The sequence below is a fragment of the Homalodisca vitripennis genome, chromosome 3 (assembly GCF_021130785.1).
Source record: "Homalodisca vitripennis isolate AUS2020 chromosome 3, UT_GWSS_2.1, whole genome shotgun sequence".
NCBI classification, from domain to species: domain Eukaryota; kingdom Metazoa; phylum Arthropoda; class Insecta; order Hemiptera; family Cicadellidae; genus Homalodisca; species Homalodisca vitripennis.
Window position 1 is genome coordinate 67,486,217 of NC_060209.1, and position 20,886 is coordinate 67,507,102.

General features: G+C 33.1%; 1 protein-coding gene across 1 annotated transcript in view; it reads left to right on the forward strand.

Annotated features, from left to right (window-relative positions):
* Positions 1–20,886, forward strand: part of LOC124357016 (multidrug resistance-associated protein 1-like) — a 112,505-nt gene extending 91,619 nt beyond the window's left edge. Inside the window, exons 24-31 of the mRNA XM_046808387.1 lie at positions 3,960–4,068; positions 6,384–6,510; positions 8,242–8,340; positions 9,688–9,834; positions 10,811–10,969; positions 16,752–16,918; positions 17,529–17,723; positions 19,587–20,886. Of these exons, the coding sequence (XP_046664343.1) occupies positions 3,960–4,068; positions 6,384–6,510; positions 8,242–8,340; positions 9,688–9,834; positions 10,811–10,969; positions 16,752–16,918; positions 17,529–17,723; positions 19,587–19,698 (1,115 nt within the window). The 3' untranslated portion in view covers positions 19,699–20,886. The remainder of the gene's footprint in view (positions 1–3,959; positions 4,069–6,383; positions 6,511–8,241; positions 8,341–9,687; positions 9,835–10,810; positions 10,970–16,751; positions 16,919–17,528; positions 17,724–19,586) is intronic.

The window sequence follows — 20,886 nt, forward strand, 5'->3', positions numbered from 1 at the left end:
TTAATGGTTAACCCATTGAAGACATTGGACGGGCAGTTTCTGTCCTTCACTTCGCGCGGCCTAACGACAAAAGACGCGCCCGTCCGCTAGACATGACATCGACGTAGTTGAATATATTGCCGATAGATCGCAGAGGCATTCACATTTACTGCATATTTTGTTCTCAATATTCTAGTCTATGTTTTTCTTCTTCTTCATTGCTGATAATCATCTGATATTGCCTCAAATCATCTTGGCAAATCAGCTTTCTTTCGTTTGTAAACAGTCAAGATGGCGTCTCGCGACCGGAATGATGTGTTCGTAAATTTGGATGATTTTGCGGCTTACGTTGCTAATGTTTTAGATGAAAGTGGTGATGAGGAAAGTGACAGTGAACAAGATGGCATGATACATGAAAATAATGAAATGTCTGATGGTACAACCGATGACAGCAGTGATAATGAAAGTGACGATAACCCACCGGCTTGGCCTTGTGATTTTGCATGGAGTGTTGGACCAAATACTGTTAGTACAATGCGTTTTACCAGCAATCATGGAATAAATCCTATCATTTCGAGGCAGTTAGGAGAAAACTGCACTGAATCAGATGTGTTCAATCACTTCTGTGACGAAACCTTTTGGGCTCAGGTAACCCTTTGGTAGGCCTCCCGGTTGTGGAGAATCACCACTGTGCCTTCAAGGAAAGTTTTGGGGGCATTTTATTGAAAAGATACCTCCAACCACCAAAGCCAGGCCCTCAAGAAAATGTAAAGTCTGTGCCTCACAGGGGAAAAGAAGTGAAACAGTGTACGAATGTAAAATGTGTCATGTTCCACTTCATCTGGAAACATGTTTTGAGGTGTTTCACACCCAAACCAACTTCTAAAGAAGTATAATAAAAATTTGTAAATTGTGTAAATTTAAAAAGCTAACATTTTGTGTTCATACAATAACAAGGAATAACTAAGATACATTTATAATGTTCATAGCATGTTATACAGTAAGTGTTATGCAAAGTGCACCTGTTCTTACACGAAAGCATGGAAAATATCCAGTTCTGTAGTCCAAAAATTATAGTAATTTATTCAGTCATGAATGGGTTAATAAACAATGTGATTTACCAGGAACGCCAAACGTATCACAGTTGAGAGTTATCTGTTGTTTGTTGCTTCTGGCTTGTGCAAGCTTATCTTTAAAAAGTGGTTGTGCTCGCTTATGCCTGGTTGATTTCATTGGAAAAAGTACTGTTGGAATCTAAATATTAAGAATTTTTTAAATGATTTGTTTTAAACTATGTAAAACAGCTGATGTTTATCAAAACTCAAAATGTTTGCTGCTGCTGGCTTATGCAAGCTTACCTTTAAAGTGATGAAATGAAAAATTGTTTATTTAAACAGGCAAAGTTAGGGCCTCATGGCCCTTTCTTAACCTGTCTGAACAATAATTATTAACAAATATTAACCAAATTAATATTAACACTGATCTACTTTACTAAAGACATTAAATTAAACATTAATCTAAAAACAAAAAATTATAAATATGATACTTCTAAAAAAAAATATAGTTATACAATCATAACACAAAATATTATTACAACTTCCATTTTTAATAAGAACCAAAAACTATTAATAATACCTAATAACAATAATTTATAAATAAATAATAAGAATATTTTAAAAATAAATAATATATATGGTGTTTTATCTCACTCACACTCCTCACACACAATGCCAGCACCACACCCACAGACCCCTAGGACGGACCCGCCCCGATCAACCGTTTATGGTACAAACGTCTCATACAAAGTGATCATGCTCGCTTATGCATTGACAGATTTTGCTGAAACAAGCACCCTTTGAATTTTAATAAAATGTTCTTAATAGTTAAAGTTTTTATAAATATAATTTTTTTTGTTATTTGACAAAAAATTTCAGCAGATGCCATTTTATTAATAATACAGAAAATAACAGAATTATTTGTTTTTATTTTCTACTTATCTATTCAAACCTATGGGCCAAATTTGATTTCTTTAGCTTAACACTTTCACTGCCAACGTCATTTGACGTTGTGCATGGAATTCTATAGACTGCAACATCTTTTTACAGCACCGAATTTAACAGTAATATAAATGCATTTAAATGTATTTGGACTTCGGCATTGATAGTTACTCGCTATTTCCATGTTTTTATTTCTTACTCTATGGATTATAATTCATTAAATGTTGGCAGTCATCTGGAATATCGGAAAAAAGTGGTTTGTTTACGAACGCATCGTCGCATCGCGTCAGCCGTTTGTTGTCATTCTGCTATTGTTCTGCTAATTCGTCATCTCCATTGTTTTGCTTGCATTACTTAAGTTACAACGATTGTTTTGTGATTAAATCCAATAAATCGAGATAGTATTGAAGACAATCAAGTGCTAGAAGAGTTACTCAGAAGTGACAGTGAAAGTGATGATTTACTCCAAGATAACACAGATAATGATAGTGTTTGTATTACCGATGGACTTCTTGGAAATGCAAGTAATTGTTGACATTGTTTTTTTACTCAAATAATAAATACAATCAAAATAGTAACACAAACTTTTATTATAATCTTTGATAACTAAAAATTAATCAGATATGGCTGCTAGAAGAGACACTTGCTATTAGTGTAGCAAGTGCAAAATTGCCATTTGCAAATAACCTTGTGTTGAAGACTTACCACACCAAAAAAATATTTTAAAAGAAGTGGATTTCAATTGTAAACATGTGTAGCTATACTGACAGTAATATCAATACTGAATACAACAAACAATAATGATAAGTACATTTATGTTATAGACTAGTACATGGTGATGTTTTTGTCAACTTTTTATTTTTTTTAAAAAACCTTTTTTTAAATGTCTTTTGTTTTAAAACAAGATTTTCTGTTTGAAAATATTCATGCATGTACAAAGAGGAAGAACTCAGCTTTAAAAAAATATGTAAGTCCCATAGTTTTCTTATAATTGGTTAGAAAATTGTATTTATTAAAGAAACCTTAAAGCAGGCGGCATTGTAAGAAAGTTGTCAAAAATAGGAGGTGGCAGTGAAAGTGTTAACTAGTTTTAGAGATAAACATTTTTTAATAAAAATTATAAAATGGCGGATAGTGGCTTGTCAACCCATTTTTCGATCTATATCTATAGGACGTTTTATGCTTGAAATGATGAATACTATCACCCACAGAAGTTTGAGACACCCTGTATACATGGTCAGTCACGTGACTCAAGTCTAATTGATAGCACCCAAATATGACGCAAGCCTCTACTCCACGCATGCCTAAATGCTGTGCCCACCATAAACGGAAAAAACTTTGTTGCATATTAAATGTTTAATATTTTGTGTTGTTCAGGAAAATGTTACTATTTTCAAAAGGCGTGCCGAACTATAGGGTGCTGGATTAATGGAATTTTATTGTAATTTATTGTTAAGAGTTTGCACAAGTTCTGGCCCAGTAGTATTGTTTGCTGCAATTGGTATCACTGTAATCTTAGTAGTAGTCATAGTTTGTGAAGATAAATCATGAAAAATATCAAAGGCACAACCCTAATATAAATTAAATGATGTAGTAAACATTATTTATTTCAAAATTGTATGATCTGTTACTGTTAATGCAAATGTAATAATAAATAACAGATTTTAAGTAATAAATGAATAGATAGATATTGGTTATTACACTATCTGCTTAAGCATGAGAACAAAAAAGAAGTTATATTCACTGTGTTCAATTTAGACATATATTGTACACATATAAAAGATGTATTAGTAATCATGTAGAAAATAAAATATTAAAGCGTTAATAGGATCGTGCATTCATTTAATCAAAAGAAGTAATTTTATTTTTATTGAATGTCAAAAGTAAAGTTGTTTTAGACATAATAGTTTTCAGAATAAAAAACTAGCAACATGAAGAGGTAAATTAATAATTAAAATTTGTAATGATGAAATAATTTTGTAGGTGCTTCATCAATTAGAGCGTACAGGGTTGAGAGCCGTTTTATCAAAACATCAGAGGACAGGGTGGATGCCAATTTGGTCTGCTACTACCCAAGTTTAGTTTCAAACAGGTACGGTAATGAGGATCATTCCACCACTTTGGAACTAAAATTATCACGCAAATAACTCTGTTTATTAATGGATAAATACTATGTTCGCTTAAAGCTAACAAAGCACAAGTTTTTATGTTAGTGGTATCCTTACAAATATTACAAATATACAAATGTTGGGGGAATGATTATACAGAATTGATAAGGATTTCAATCCTTTGATGAGTAAATTAAAATATCTGAAATAGCATGTTTGTATTTAGATAGTGTTGTTATTTTTGTTTTTGTAAAAAAAAACTTGCATTAATTCATTGAGTTATATTAGCCTCTGAAGACCTAGTAGCAGCAATTAATTAAGGTGAAAATGTAAGTTTAAGGTAAAAAAAGCATTTAGTTGTATCTCAATAATTTTTTTGGTTTATGATAGAGCAGATAGAGCAATGACATTTGAAGCATTGTCTCTATATTGTTATATAAAATTTAAAGATACAAACTGCTTCATTTAAAAACTTGTAGCTACATACAAATGTCTTTGAAAAAAGAAATAAAAATAAAAAACTAACACGCTTTTTTAAAGTGAAACATTTCAAACTGTGCATTCAGCATTATTTTTTAATAGTTCATAATGTGTTTTACATAGGAAAAAATAATTAGCCCATATCTAAAAATTAGAACTTAAAACAAAGAAACCTAATTAAATACTCACCACTGTTTTTTTAATTGTTCCACACAAAAATTAGTAGCCATGGTAACTATGTTCTACAGTAAGAGTTATAGTTCACAACACTGGATGCAGACAAGTCATTTTTATATTATATATTACAAATATTAGATAACGTCCATCCTCATAGTCTCAGTCGTCTATAACTAAATTAGTGAAATGGTTTCTAGATCAGGGTATAATGATTGCATTATTATACTTACTTACTTCAAAGGTTTCATCACTATCACTGTCAATTGAATTATACTCACGATCACTGTACAACACTTTGTTACCTTCAGAATCACACATGTTTTCACTGTACATCATTAAGCTATCTTCTGACACAAAATATTTTTAAAAATCAGGTTACCCACAGTATGAAAACAAAATTATTTATTTGTGTATGGCATCTAAACACTTAGTAAAAGTAGAAAACTCCCTTACATAATTACCTACTCTCCGAGCTACATGCAGATTCACCTGTTTCAACGAAGAATCGGCCTTCGTAACCCAAGTCTCACCAAACAAGTTTTTCGTAACAAACCTGAAAGTAGTATGCCAGCATCAGAAAACCCAACACTACATCCAGAAACCGAACAATACAGGAACTCTTAGAGATCATCCTACCCTTTCAATGTTCACTACATCACAAAGACAACACTTGTAAACACTGTAATATCATGTAAACTTACTAATAAATCCTCTCACTATAGCAAAGCTTTACTTGGTGAGTCACTAAATCAAACTTATATAGTACGAATCTATCCACAACCTTACATGATGGTAAACCTTACAAGAGTAACTGGGATCTAGTGGTAATGATGGAAACTATTTGAAAGTCTTTTTTATCTCTTCCGTTAAATGACATACGTATTCAGGCAACAGATTATTAATCATGCAATGTTATTGTGAAAAATGTTTAGTGCAATAGCACTTCCTGCACAACTATCAGGATTACCGCAGGTGGCATGTTGTGCGCTTCAGAATTTGTTACGGAAGTACTAGTCAAAGCATTAATTGAGGACAAAATTAATTAGAGACTTGTAGGCATTTCTTTCAAACCAAATACTTAAAGCATAACACCACTTTACAGAATAATAAAAATCACATAACTAAAACATATTTTTCAGGTGTAAGAATGTTTCAAAGAATATCTTATAAAATAAATTATAACTAAAAACGTATGTACATTCATGATTAGTTCAAATATGATTCCAGTAATAGAAATTGTGTCTACGAAATACACAAACACTTATTAAAGACAATTCAAACCCAGACATCTCACTGAGGTTAATAACTAGGACTACTCAACAGAACTCACCAGTGATGAGCCAGGTCCCACTAATGGTAGTCCTAGGCCTTGCCGGCGAACATTGTTAACGAGACTTTGTTATTTTATCTTTTCTGTGCACTTACAGAGAGGATGAAAGATAGATGTAATTTGATTGCAAACATCCCATCTCAGAGGTTTCATTGTTTGATTAAAATACATTGTAATGAATCTATTTAATGAAATTAAACACCTAAGCACATAATGTGTATTCATATGTCTTATGTAAAGTTTTCTACACTATATCATAGTTGATGGTACTGCAATTTTGGTTATATGTTTTCATATCATGTTGCTTTACAGATGGTTGGGTATACGTCTGGAGACAGTTGGAAATATTTTAATTTTATTTGCTGCTTTATTTGCTGTTTTGGGAAGAGACACCTTGGATTCTGGAATTGTTGGTCTTTCCATCAGTTATGCTTTACAGGTCAGTGTATAGTTTATTTATTTTTGCTTTTGTAATTATTTTCTCATAAGATAGTTGTAATTCAAATTCTGTGATATATTTAATCAATATTAACCCCTTTGAATGCCGTGCTCATTTTCCAAAGTCATATTAATAAAGTACCGGACTGTTTTTCAATTTGCAAGTAATTGGGAACAAAGCTTTTGAGTATTATCTGTCCCACATATTTTTTGTAATACATTATGGTGTTTTGTAAAATGGTGTATATGAATACTTGTAAAAAGTTTTAAAACAATAAATTGATTGATTGAAATAAAAGATCAGCACCGAGTGTGCTTCTGGTATTTTGTGCAGCTAACCGGTGTGCTCCTTGTCAGCTGGCACTAAAAGTGTTAATGAAATGATATCATTTAATGAGGATTTAACTAAACTTTTACTCTTGATCATTTCACTATCCTTTTTAACAATCCACTTGGTCTATTTTCAAAGCCAAATCGTTCCAACTGTTTGTTAGATCTCAAGTTGCTCTTGGGGGGATTACTACTATACCAAATAGTCTCAACGGCTTGTGTAACTCCTGTTTGGTTAATCAGTTGCTCATTCATAGATTTATACATTGTTGCCGAGAACTTCTTGGAACTCCATGGGGTACCTTTGAAAACGAGTCTTTCCTGATGGCTTTTTTTCTTTAGCTAGTAGAGATAGTCATGTGATAGTAGAGATATCTTCTGTCTTTTCACTGTGAGCACACCCAATTGCTTGGTAGTATCATAAAGCTCAGAGGAAAGCCTGGTGTGAGAAAACTTTGGATGCTCCTCCCTCTCAGAGAGAGTATTCTTGTTGAGCAGAGACTCAGTGACAGAATGAGCAACACCAGTGGATGTGATAGAGTTCTCAGACTCACAACTGAAGGTGGTAAAATTATTGATTTTGTTTCTTCCATAGTGTTCCCACTAGTAGCTAGGGATAGACTGTCTACCTGGCCAGAGCCCTGCATGGTCGTGTTAGGATGACATACCTCAGAAGGTCACCCAGTATCCTGGAGGTTTTGTGCTTGACAACTTTTGTCTCGTGCCATCCATTCTCTTTACACAGGTCACTGTAACTCTAACAATTACACTGTAGAGTTGGACTGGAACAGAGGGGAAGGAGGGAGAAGGAGCGTGACTGGAAAACAGATTTAGGTCTAGGAGTGAGTTTGGCCTCTGCATATTGGGGCTATGCACTCTGGGTGGTGTTGGAACACTAGGAAAATGTATCTGTGCTGGCTGGGTTAACCAATGATAGATCCTCCATTAGTCGCCTCCTACAACAAGCAAGAGGAAGAGCTGTGTCACTATTCGCCTTAACCCAGACACTACTCAGGGCTTCTCATAGTTCAAACTCCATGTCTAACTGTAGGGCTGCCTTGATTTTCATTTGCTATTGAGTTATTGATTTCGCCATATTCTAAGAAGCACTAGATCATAGTTATTGACAAGGCCTCATTCAATTTATCTACTATACTCATACAACAAAGATTAATTATTTATTTATATGTGTTCCAAAATATTGGATTTTTTGCCACATTAGTCAATAATTGAAAGGTGAATTACAATTTTAATATGTCAAAATTGAATCTAATTCAGTGAAATAATATTCCTAGCGGTAAATGTTCTTAGTCTGGAAATGATCAAACTGTGAGTGGTTTCAACGTATTATCACTCTGCATAAAGTAAAATTGTCTGAAGCTTTACTAACTTTGTTATACAGATTACAGGAATGCTGAACCATGCTGTACGGATGGGTTCAGAAATTGAGACAAACATTGTCTCAGTCGAGAGGATTAAAGAATACGCTGAAGTTCCTCAGGTACAGATTTTTATATATGGTACATAATTATTTATTTATTTATTATGTTGCATTGTTGACTTCAAATCCTTCTGACCATTTGCTGTGATTAGAATAAGAAATATAGAATCAGTTAGTGTTTTAATTTTATTAATTGACTGTATACTTTTCAAGTCATTCATTTTTTGTTGTAAAGAAACCTACAACACTCAGCAATATCTTCACTGCTTGAACTTTTAAAATTACTCAGTAAAAAATGTACAGATTTTAAAACCGACAGATTTGAATCTTTAACCTGTTGACGAGTGCGCACGGCATTTGCCGTGCCCCTATGACGGTCCATACTGAGTGACTCATTGACCAGTGACAGACTGTTAGGGAGTAAAACAAAAAAAACTTTTAAATGTTAATAAACTTGTTTATTATAGTTTAAATGTATATAAAAATACATTGTAGATTGTTAAAAGCAATATCCTCGTTTTAAAACTTTGCTAATATGTGATACTGCTCAAAACAAGGATATATACAAAGAGCGACCTCACATGTTGAACATTCATAGCTGGTTTCTTTTCTTCTTTGTCCAGTTCGAGTAGTGTGTTTGCATGCACACATAGCACTGCCTGAGTAGTTTTTACTTCTTAGGGTTATTCTGGGGGAGTGGCCTTATAAAATGGCGACCTTGGAGGCGTAGTGGGTCTTGTGTCCCGCCTCCGTAAAATAGTTTTTTAAGTTATCACCAGGTGCCACCAAGATACAGGACTAGCAACACTGTACAAAGACACTATTAGGAACAACTGAAAAGTTCCAAAAATCTCCGCTAGACGTCACAGTTAGTCAGTGAGAACGAATTGACAGTCATTAGTCTGCAACGGAAAATGCCGTGCCTCCTCATACGGGACCAAACAGCAAATGCTGTGCACACTCATTTGGGTATGTTTTGCTGCACTCGTCAACAGGTTAAGAGCCGTCAGGTTTGCCCAAGTGCATTTTAAACAACACAGTCGATCCGCTTTATCATTAACTTGGTTATTCTGATTTTGGACACAGAACAGTCAATAATTTTACTAATCATTTTAAAAGAATTTTCATATTTATACAAATATATAAACAAAAAAAATATAAAGAACACTTCACCAAGGAAACAGTATGGTTTCCGAATATAGTTAAAAGAATTGAAATTTAACCCTATGCTTGATTCTGTCCTTGATACTTACTAAATATAGATAATATGATAGACTGAATGATATTGAATACCATGATATGCAAATAAGGGTTTGCAATTATTTATCTAAAGTAACTATTTTTTCTTACTTTTATTTTTCAATGATTACATTATTAGTTTGTGAGTCTGTTGGGGATTGTTTGCAGGAAGCACCATGGGAAATACAGCCCAGGCCACATCCAGGCTGGCCCAGCCATGGCACTGTGCAATTTAAAGACTACCAAGTGAGGTACAGAGAAGGTCTGGATTTGGTGCTTAGAGGTGTTTCTTTCGTGGTTAACGGCGGAGAAAAGGTAGAGATCTGTATAAAAATTAGATGTACACATAGATTTAAATAAGATTTGCTTGTTTAGGTGTAAAATTTTCTTATATATTTATTTTCCTTCATTCTTTGAAGACAATGTCGGATCTGAACCCACATCCAATACTATAAACATTATCGAATCCATCAGACATTTGAAAAATTGACTTTTAAGTAACTATTAAATAATATTTTTCAATAAATAACAGTAATTACGCATTATTTATTAATCGTTATACCTAAATCTAACAATATCTTCAATTTATGTATGTCTGGTTATGAAAGATATATAAATAACTTCGCTCATCATCAGCTGCTGTCAACAAACATTGACTGCACAGGTGAAAGTTTAAAGGCAAAGTCAGGTAATCAAACCAGCCTCAACTCTCATTGTTTTTTCAAGGTTTTCAATCATCCTCATGTACTGTGTTAATACAAGACAACATGTTATTGAAGAATATTATTTTATATATGGAACGTTAATTATTTTGTAGTGAATTAAATTTATTTTTATTATGAGATTCTTAGAAACAAACTTTATATCATTATATTCAAACTATTTCGTGTATAACCTTTTTTTGACATTGTGTAGGTGTGTGTAGGTTTTTTTGACATTGGAGTTATCTCGTACTGTCAGTATTCATTTTTATCTTAGGTAATAATTTGTCAATGTAAGTTTATACAATGTAAATTTGTGACACTATAAATTAAAGAAATATGTATATTAATGAAACTGAAAAGGTATGTATTTGTTATAAACTATATATGTTTTAATAGCCTCTAAATTAGGTAAATCAAGTGTAATTGTATTACATTTTGGTTGGCAAACAATATTTTAACAAAGAAATGCATCCCTCAAAAAATTGATATTGAATCCAGTATGAGACACAGTGTATAAATTGACAATTGAAATTTTTAATCCCTTTTTAGATTATACATGTATTTATGAATACATGTATTTATTCCAGATTGGCATAGTTGGTCGCACTGGAGCAGGCAAGTCCTCTCTCACTCTGAGTCTGTTCCGTATACTGGAAGCTGCTGGGGGACATATTTACATTGATGGTCTGGACATCTCTACAATTGGACTGGGAGATCTCAGGTCCAAGCTTACCATCATTCCTCAGGTTATAATAATAATCTTCCTAAGTGCTAGACATTATATGTTACTGGTATTATTGTACAATTGTATGTTTTAAAGAATAATAGAATTACAAGTATTTGCCATGATTAAGTATTGCATCCTAAGGGAATATATCATCTTCTTAACCCTTTAAGGACCAACCGTCTGATTTATCGCCGGCGGCGTACTATGCGAAAAGGACCAACCGTCTGATTTATCGCCGGCGGCATACTATGCGAAAAGGACCAGCTGTCTTATTTATCGCCGGCGGACTTTTCATATTTTTTAAGAGATATTTTAATCCTCTATATGGAATAAATATACTATTTTTCTATTCCCTGTATGTTTATTACTATGATATCAAATTTTAAACGTCTTTGGAATCATCAGCTTGGTGAAAAAAAATATTTTACGGCCATGTTGCATCGTAATGTTGTCAGGGTACTTTGGGATTATACCGACCACACCCAGACATGAATCGTTATTTGACATTTTGCTTCTACTGATTACTAGATTAGCGTAGAACAAATTTTGTCAATATAAAACAGGAATTGTCTTATCGCAAACCCCTTCCCATCCTCAGACAGAGGTCAAAGTCGAACGGTCTAGTAGATAACGTGATTGCAGAGTCTCACCGCCCGTTCAGCTGGTGCGTCGCTTTGTTGTACTTCCGTGTTTTACCCCTACATTTATACAAACACAAAAATTCAACAAAAACTAAACTCTTTATTGAAAAAAAACACACAAAACTTGTTTTTATGTACCGTGCAAAAAACTTAAATAATCATGTGATGCCGCGCGGCCTGCCGTAATCGGGATTCTCGAGAAAGATAACAGCGACAACAATACCGATCACATTACCTGGAAACGCTTGTTGATTGATGGAATGTTAGTTCTGTTACTCAACTACATCGTTTTATAACGTTCTGGTTCTAAATTCATTGAAAAAAGTTTAAGCGTTGGGGGCATATAACGGAATCTGACCCCATTAACAATTTGATAATCGTTGTAAGTTTGTAATTAACCTGTTGGATCCCGTAGCCGCACAGTTGCGACTGAGGCAAGTGTGCAGTCGTGGCCTGTTGCCGTACTGTTGCGGCCGCGCGCAGAGCGTTTTATTTTTGTGTTTTCTTCAACTCAATTCGCTAAATTAAATGACGTTCAATATACCGGGTTACTCGGGAGAACACTGGCTTTCTCGTGAGGTATATTTTGTTTCGCGCTACGATACTTGGCAGCCTGTTTTTACTCTAAACGTCGAGGCGTTTCAGCCGGTTGCTGTTGTTTGTACACAATAATTATGGCTTCGCGTAAGCATGAGTTGTTTGATCAAGATATTAATGAATTATTGGGCAGTGAGTTTAGTGAACTATCTGATAGTGACGACGAAAGTGATGTGGATATTTTCAGTCGTGTAAGAAGTGGTGATTTTATTTTTAGTGAACTAGTTCGTGATGCAGACTTCAACCACGATTTAGGTTATCTCGATGAACCAGTACCAGGACCATCAGGTGATACTGTTTATTCTAATAATCGTTCAAATAAGCCTACTTTGGATAGTGTTGACTTGGTAATAAACGAGGTAGTTCAAAATTATAATCCCAGAAATGACTTTACTGGCAATGAAGGAACTGAATGTAGGCCTAACCCCAATATATATATATATATATATATATATATATATATATATATATATATATATATATATATATATATAAATTTAAATATGTATATTTGAATTTAGAAATATCAATAATATGAAATAAATAAACATAAAAATAAAACTTATGAGTATATGATTATGCAGATGCAAAAAATAACTATAATGCAAAGTAGTAACCAAGTGCCAGAAAAAACCCGGGCCAGCAGATGCCCCTGTGCTGCCATAACCCGGGACTCAACAGGTTAAAGAGTTGTTTTTTTCGTTCTATCATGTTTGTTTCTATAAATGTATATTTTTGTGTTCTTCATACCGGTGTAGTCGGTATAATCCCAAAGTACCGCATAATATCCTTAGTAGCCTATAAGGTTTTGTATGTTAGGCTATTGGTGAAAAGTGTGTTTTAACCAGTGTTACAGAAAAATTTAATTAATTTACAAACTTTTTATTTTTTATTCCAGGGCTTTCAAATTTTGTACAGTTATAGAGAATTATATGTAGAACTAATAAATACCATTTTTGGTAGTTATTGAAGAACAAACTCTATTTTTTTTTCTTTTTTTTATTTTATAAACAGATAAATCAAATTGTTTTTTGCTATATAATGACTTAAATTTATTTTTTCACAATGAACAATTTAATTATGAACATTTTAAGCCTAAAAACAAATCTGTACAATAATTAGTTCTGAAGATATGATTTTTCTCTCAAACGCTTGAAAAATCGCACATTTTTAATATGCACAGTTCTTGGAGCATGGCCAGAAAAACGCAAAAATTTTCTTTGCACATGTCAAATTTTGGTCTGGTCCTAAAAGGGTTAAGCGTGAAAACAGTGCCAAACACATCACCAAGTCGGATAATAAGTCAAAGGCAGTATGGGAAATCATAAACTCAGAAAAGTAAAATAAACAGATGGATAATTGCCTAATGCACATAGAAATACACAATAAAATCGAAGAAGCCCCTTTAAAAATTGCAACGCATCTGAATCAATTCTTTTCGAAAAACGCAGAAACAACGCTAGAAGAAAACTGTAAACAGCTCCAAAACCTAACCTTTCCCTCTGAGCACAGAATACAAAATTTTAACCACCTTCATATGGAATTCACACCAACAAACCAAGAGGAAGTTCTAAAAATCATACAGTCCCTAAAGTCAAAATTATCCTGTGGAGTAGATGAAATCCCAACAAAGGCTGTCAAACACTGTGCAAAACAATTAGCAGGACCTCTTGTAAGCATGATTAACAAATCCTTTAGCCACAATGGAGCCACAACAAAACCGGTAAATTTTTGACCTATCGCACTTATCTCCACTTTTTCAAAGATAATTGAAAAAAATAGCCCTTTCAAGAATGCTTAAGCATTTGGAACAACACAATGTCATTACCAGAAACCAACATGGATTCTTTAAAGGACAATCTACCATCACAGCAATAAATATCTTAGTCGAATTTGTGACTGACCAACTTGAGAATCACAAACACGTCTCAGCAATTCTGTAGGACTATAGTAAGGCTTTCGATTGCCTAGCGCATAAACTTATCCTTCAGAAACTGTCACAACTGGGAATCAACGGAAAGGCTGGAGATTGGGTTGAAAGCTACCTTGAAGGGCATAGGCAGATGGTTGAGGTCAAAAAATCAATTAATGGGAGAGTTCAAGTTTATAAATCTGTACCACTACCAATAGTACGAGGAGTACCACAGGGCTTGGTACTGGGACCATTTATATTTGCACTGTTTACAAATGAATTCCCACAGCTGTTTACAACTGAGAATGTAGAACCCGTACTCTATGCAGATGACACAACCCTGATTTGTAGCAATGACTCAGCTCTAGAAGTGAACTCAAACATTTTAAACTCAACAAATAAAGCCCTTAAATACTGCCTGTAATGACTTATAGCTATAAACCCACTAAAAACAACACAAATAAATTTCAGTAGAAGATGAGACAACTGTCCAGAAATTCCTGACATTTCAGTTAAAAATCACAAAAAGTTATTGGGAATTACTATTGACTATAACCTATTTTGGAAGAATCACACTGACATCTTAACAAAAAAACTCAGTACTGGAATATTTGCAATACGTCGGATGAAATGGTATACGTGGCATAGACATAGCAGACAGCCTACTATGCGTTGGTTGAATCGCACTTTAGGTATGGCCTGACAGCTTGGGGTGGGACATCTGAGGCAAATCTCACCAAAGTTCTTGTTCTGCAGAAAAAGGCGATTAGGGCGCTTGCAGACCTTAACCCAAAAGACAGTTGCAGAGAGGCTTACAAGTCACTCGGAATTTTAACTGTTGTCGCTCTCTACATCCACGCAGTAATCAGACACAGAAGAAGCAGACTTTCCAAGAGGCAGGGATTTTCACTCGTACAGAACCCGAAGAGTTACTGAGTATCATCTACCTACCCATCATACGACTCAGTACAACCAAGAAAGGCAAGAAACCCTCCTACACGGGACGTAAACTGTTCAACATGTTGCCACCAACACTGAAAGACCTAGAAGGGACAGAACTGAAGACTCAACTAAAAAAAATTGCTAATGGAGAGACCTGTCTACTCCATTAAAGAATACCTGGACCTGGTCATTGACATTGTAAAGCAAGAAACTGAAGCTATTTAGTTATGTATGTTATTAATTAATTAATTTATTTTGTTGACGCCAATACAGATCTTGATGATATGTAAATAAAGATGATTGACTATTGACTATTCTTCTGATGTCAGCCTTAAAGTATGAGTTTGATTGTGCAAAAATTAAACCAAATAAAACATAGTGATGTGATGTTTTAACTCACTAAAGTCAAAGTTTAAAACAAAAAGGTTGTATGTCAAATAACTTTAAACATACCTCAACTCCACTCCAAGTTACGAGAAGCACAAACATTACAACATGAAAGAATACAGCAACTAAAAGTAGGTTCTTACCTTTAGTAAATTATCAGTCCTGTAAGTGATGTAGTTAAATCTACATATTTTGGCACAATATTGCCATCATCAGGATGCAGATAAAAATTACACAAATTAGCTGGCAGTATTGTCAAATCATTTAAAAACTTTACAAATATAGTTCATAAACATTCACAAAAAGAACACACATATTTACAAACTAACTTAGATAAATAACAGGGAAGTTTAAGTCCAGTTCTAGCCATTCCGTAGACATGTCCGTGCACCCCAAAGGTGAAAAGCCCAAATGTTTTAATTTGGCTAATAATAGGACGTTATTTTAATCTAAAAAGTGAACGAATGAATGAATTTTTGTATTTTCCAAATGAATGTACAATATTAAAATCTTAAAATGATCTTTGTGAAACAGTTTTAAAATTACAGAAAGCAGCTTGAAAAAAGCACCATAAAGAAAAGCATGGTCCTTGGGTAAAAAAAACCCTTGGAATGATCTAACAATACCAAAATAGTGGATTCACTGTCTTTGATCCTTGGCAAGCCAATATTATATCAGTTATATTGAATGAGGTTTCTTTAATTTTTAACATTTTTTGAGATTCCTAGTAAATTTTTTACTTTTATGTCTATTTTGTTATTATTAGCATCCAAAGTGGCCTGACTAACAGAAGGATGACTTAGTGATGGCATGCTAATTTTATGTATGGAGCCTTTGAGCGTATGTATGTATGATGTTTGGAGCGTTGGAAACAATTCTCTTAATATGTACTATCAGCTTCATCTCACTCCATAAGATTATTTTATCATAAATTTTGAGCAATTTTTTACTTTTTCTAGTGTAAACTTATGCTTTAGTATTACACAGCTAAAGGAGAGGATAAATTCCAAGCCTCAAAATCACACGTTCCTTTTTATTGTAACAATAAAGGATGGATGGTAAAGGTCCATAATCCAGTTATCCTTTCAAATCATCCATCGTCAGAAACGAACTTTGGACAATCAATTGTCTCTTTATATTACATAATGGTTACTACATTTTTGGGGATAAAAAAGTATTTTGTAGTTCATAACTAATATTCTTTATAATATAAATTTCTTATACAAAATCAGCCTATCCTTTTAAAGTTTAATAAAGTAATTTTGAAAAGTTGTGGCTATTGATCTTCAATTGTATTGACAAAAATTGATTAATCTTCTCAGGATCCTGTTCTGTTTTCCGGCTCTCTACGTATGAACCTGGATCCATTTGAGGTGTACAGTGACACAGACCTGTGGCGGGCACTGCAACTCGCTCATCTCGACGAGTTTACTCGCTCGCAAACTCAGAAGCTGCATCATTCTATCATTGAGGGTGGTGAAAATTTGAGGTACACTAAGATGTATAAATATGTTACACATAAGAAAAGCAGTGTTGTTTTATATAAAAAATTTGCAGGGTTATTTATAAAAACAATTATCTTGTTTCTAATGGTGTGAAGGTGGGCAAACAGACTGTTGCTGCAATCCCTAATATTTCATTGTGCAGCATAATAAACAATGTCTATTGTAAAGTGAGTGGGCTGTTTCAAATGTTCGTGCATTACAAAAGATTGTTTTGTAATTGATTATTAATGTGAAATTAGTTTCAGAGTAGTGTGGCTTTTAAATTAAATTAAATCTCAAGGTTGATTTGGTATGCCTTAGGGCATCAATTAAAAAAAAAAACACACAAGTTTATTAAGACTTTTAGTTTATTTAAATCTTACTAAAATTATACACGTTTGTCTTATTATTTGCCGGAAATGACTTTACAAAATTTGGAATACAGTGAAGTCCTAATAATCGGTTACAAATTTTGTTTCTATCTTCATCTCACATACAAAGTTCAAAACCTTTAGCTAATGAATTAAATTTGTAGTTATTTTAAAACTTTTTGATGCAATCACTTTATACAATCTAATTTACATTTTATTGGTTATAATATTTCACATTTTGTAGTGTTGGCCAACGACAGTTGGTATGCCTGGCTCGAGCACTGCTGCGGAAAACTCAGGTGTTGATCCTGGATGAGGCCACCGCTGCCATCGACTTAGAGACTGATGACTTGATACAGCAGACAATACGTGAGGAGTTCAAGGATTGTACAGTGCTCACAATAGCTCACAGGCTCAACACCATCATGGATTCTGACAGGTGTGTACATCTAGTACAATGTAGAAATAAAATAGATAATTTGATACAGCAGAATATCTGAGGAGGATTCTGGAACTGTATAGTACCCCCAAAAGCAACATAACTCAACAAAATAATAGACTATGTTAGGCGAGTGTATAGAGACAATATACATAATATGATATAACCTATAGTAGTTATGCTAAAGTAGATCATCAGTTTTGAATTATAGTACTATCATTAAACTCTATCTTATCCATATGTCAAATGACTGGACTCAGTGTTTTTACAAATCTATTTTTTCTACAATTTTATCATTGCCATTATGGTTACCCATAAGAACATGTAAAAATGTTTGATAATTTTTGCTAGATACCAACACTATATAGAAATAGCATTTTTATACTATTGGGATAAATGAAAAATTCTGCTAGGTGTCACAATATGTCAGTAAGAACATCAGTTCTTAGCACAAGTCTATGACAAAATGGTGTCTCTACTCATTTTGCTATCCTTGGGTGCAATTGTCCTCAGATTAAGCCATCTATATAGTTCATGTCAGATCAAATAATGCCTTTGCTCTTACTATGATTGTCTGTATGATTCGTTTTTGTTATGTGCTTGTCTAATATGAATGCATTCATTGTTCATGCTTTAAGTTCTGCATTTGTCTATACTAATTATTTGTTTATCAATGACCTTATTTGGTGATGAAAAGACCTTGCTCCATAAAGTTCTTTGTTCCCTATTCTGTAATCATTCGTATAATCAAGTGTTGTCTTTTAATCATAATATAATACTTACTCCAAGTCTGTCAATGGGTTTTTTGAAATGACTATGCTATGTCGATTTAGATTGTATAATATTATGTTAAATTGGCAAATAATTTTTTACAAAATTCTGGAAAAATGCTTTTATTCTGCCAAAAACATATATGCCAGCATGTGGTTTTTAACTCTGTCATTGCCAACTTTGATTGTTATGGAGTTTAACCTTCTCATACACAGTAACTTTGGGCACTTATAATTCACTGTGCCAAATCAAAACAAATTCTATGTGAGCCCCACTGCTCCAACTTGTTCTGCTATTGTTTAATTATTTATTATTTCACCTTAAGATGGTTCTAAAGGGTCTAATATAATCAATGTTAATTTTAAACATTTGTGCTTCCAAGCAAAGCAGAAGACTGCTGATGATCTGAGTTAGTAGATTCTTATGCTATGGATTTTTGTGCAGAGGGAGCAAAGGTTTGCAAATACCATTCTCGCTAATGCTTGCAAAATTGTGATCATAACTCGTGAAAGTTAAATTCTGTGCACCAAATTAGAGCCTGAAAACTTTTTACGAAACATCTAGTTCTTCATCTTCCAGAGGACAGATTGTATGGTGTAAGCAAATCTTAAATGTATAGATTAAGCTGCATATAATTGTAAAGGTATTGATGAAAGTGCAGATAGAGGTATTATACCACAGTTTTTGTTGAGTAAATAGACTTTTTTGAGGAGTGATGGGCTACAAAAGTAAACAATTAATTTGTATTGAAACAAGTTGTGACACATCGCTTTCTAGTTCTATATTCTTTATCCTAATTTAATTTGTTGAATTTGTTGTTCAGCTAATCACATGTGCAACTAACCCATCATGCTTTGGTCTATTTAGTATTTAAAACCATTATATGGCTCCCTGAGAGGGTAATTAATGCTAGTGGTAAAAATGCCTATTTATAGCCTAGAAATTAATTTGCAAATTTTATTTTAAGTCGTATCATTGCAAAGTTATTTATCTACTTACTTTTCAATGCTTTGTATATAAATGAATTGGACTTATATTATATACAAAGCATTAAATTATTACAGTAGTTAATTTTAAACTGTATTTTTCCAGGGTGATTGTGTTAGAGAGGGGAACACTTAAAGAGTTTGACTCGCCTACAAATCTACTGAAGCGGCCAGCATCAATCTTCTATGGGATGGCTAAAGATGCTGGTCTGGTATGACAAAAAATGTTGTAGAGTAACTAAAGAAATATTATACATTCTACTTTGTGACATTATTTTAAGGAAATTTGATCCCAAAGATGTCAATAGTTAAGGTTTTGTCAGAGTACTTATTTAATTTTTGGACTATTGGTACTTAAGGAAAATATTTTTCAGTACTTAAAATAACATAATCAATCTGTGAGGTACCAAATATTCAGTTACAGTATCGCACAACTGTGAACACGTAGCTAAAGTTTTCATAATACTGTTATTAGTTTTACTTTTCTGCTTTAGAAAATAAAAAGGGATATAAAGATATTGAAGAAAAGTAAATACATATTTTAAGAGATTCAATAATCTTACATCACATAATTTTTTGTATCAAAATATGCTTTGTCCAAAATATGTGACAGTTTCTGAAAACAATACAACAGCATAAACATGAAGTGTCCATGTTTAATCAAATATAAGTTTAGTTAAGTTTAAGGAATGTATGAGGCCTTACTTTTTAGTTCTTACAGTATTAAGGGATAATAATCTGTGAAAAGGTATGGGTTCTTAAAACCAGCAATTATAATCACTAAAGTTAATATTTTTCAATCTGTCAACGTGATGTTTACATACAAGAATGGATATGGTAAACAAATGTGACAGATGCTGTTTTAACAAATAATATCATATAGTTTAGTAAGTGTGGACGCAATTTTGTTAGAGTTGTTTGTTTTGTTAGAGTAAGGCATTCCTTACACATGCCTTGCCTTTAAAATTATGAACAGTATAGAAAACATCCCTAGCTAAAATATGCAGTGAATAACATCTTAAAAATATTTTTTTAAACACATGTTAATTTGTTGTTCTAAATTAGTAAAACTAAGAGTTTTTCATACTTTTGGACACCTAGTGTATATAATATATAAACTTTTACATTAAAAGTAACAGTTATAGGTTTAAACAGTGATGTACAGTATTTATAAGTTAATTTTTGTACCAAATGAAAGCTATAGAAGATAATTGTTGGTGCCTTTAGGAGTTGTATTCTTAAGATTTAACTTAATATTATTCTTAAGTTGCCATTTTACAGTTTCCAAATACAGGTTGCCTTATAGTGTGATAAATCAGTATTTGTTTTAGTATGAAGATGTTATTTTGTAGGTTTTAAGTTAGTCATAAAATAATGTTGTTATTAAATGTTATTTTAGTTTTTAA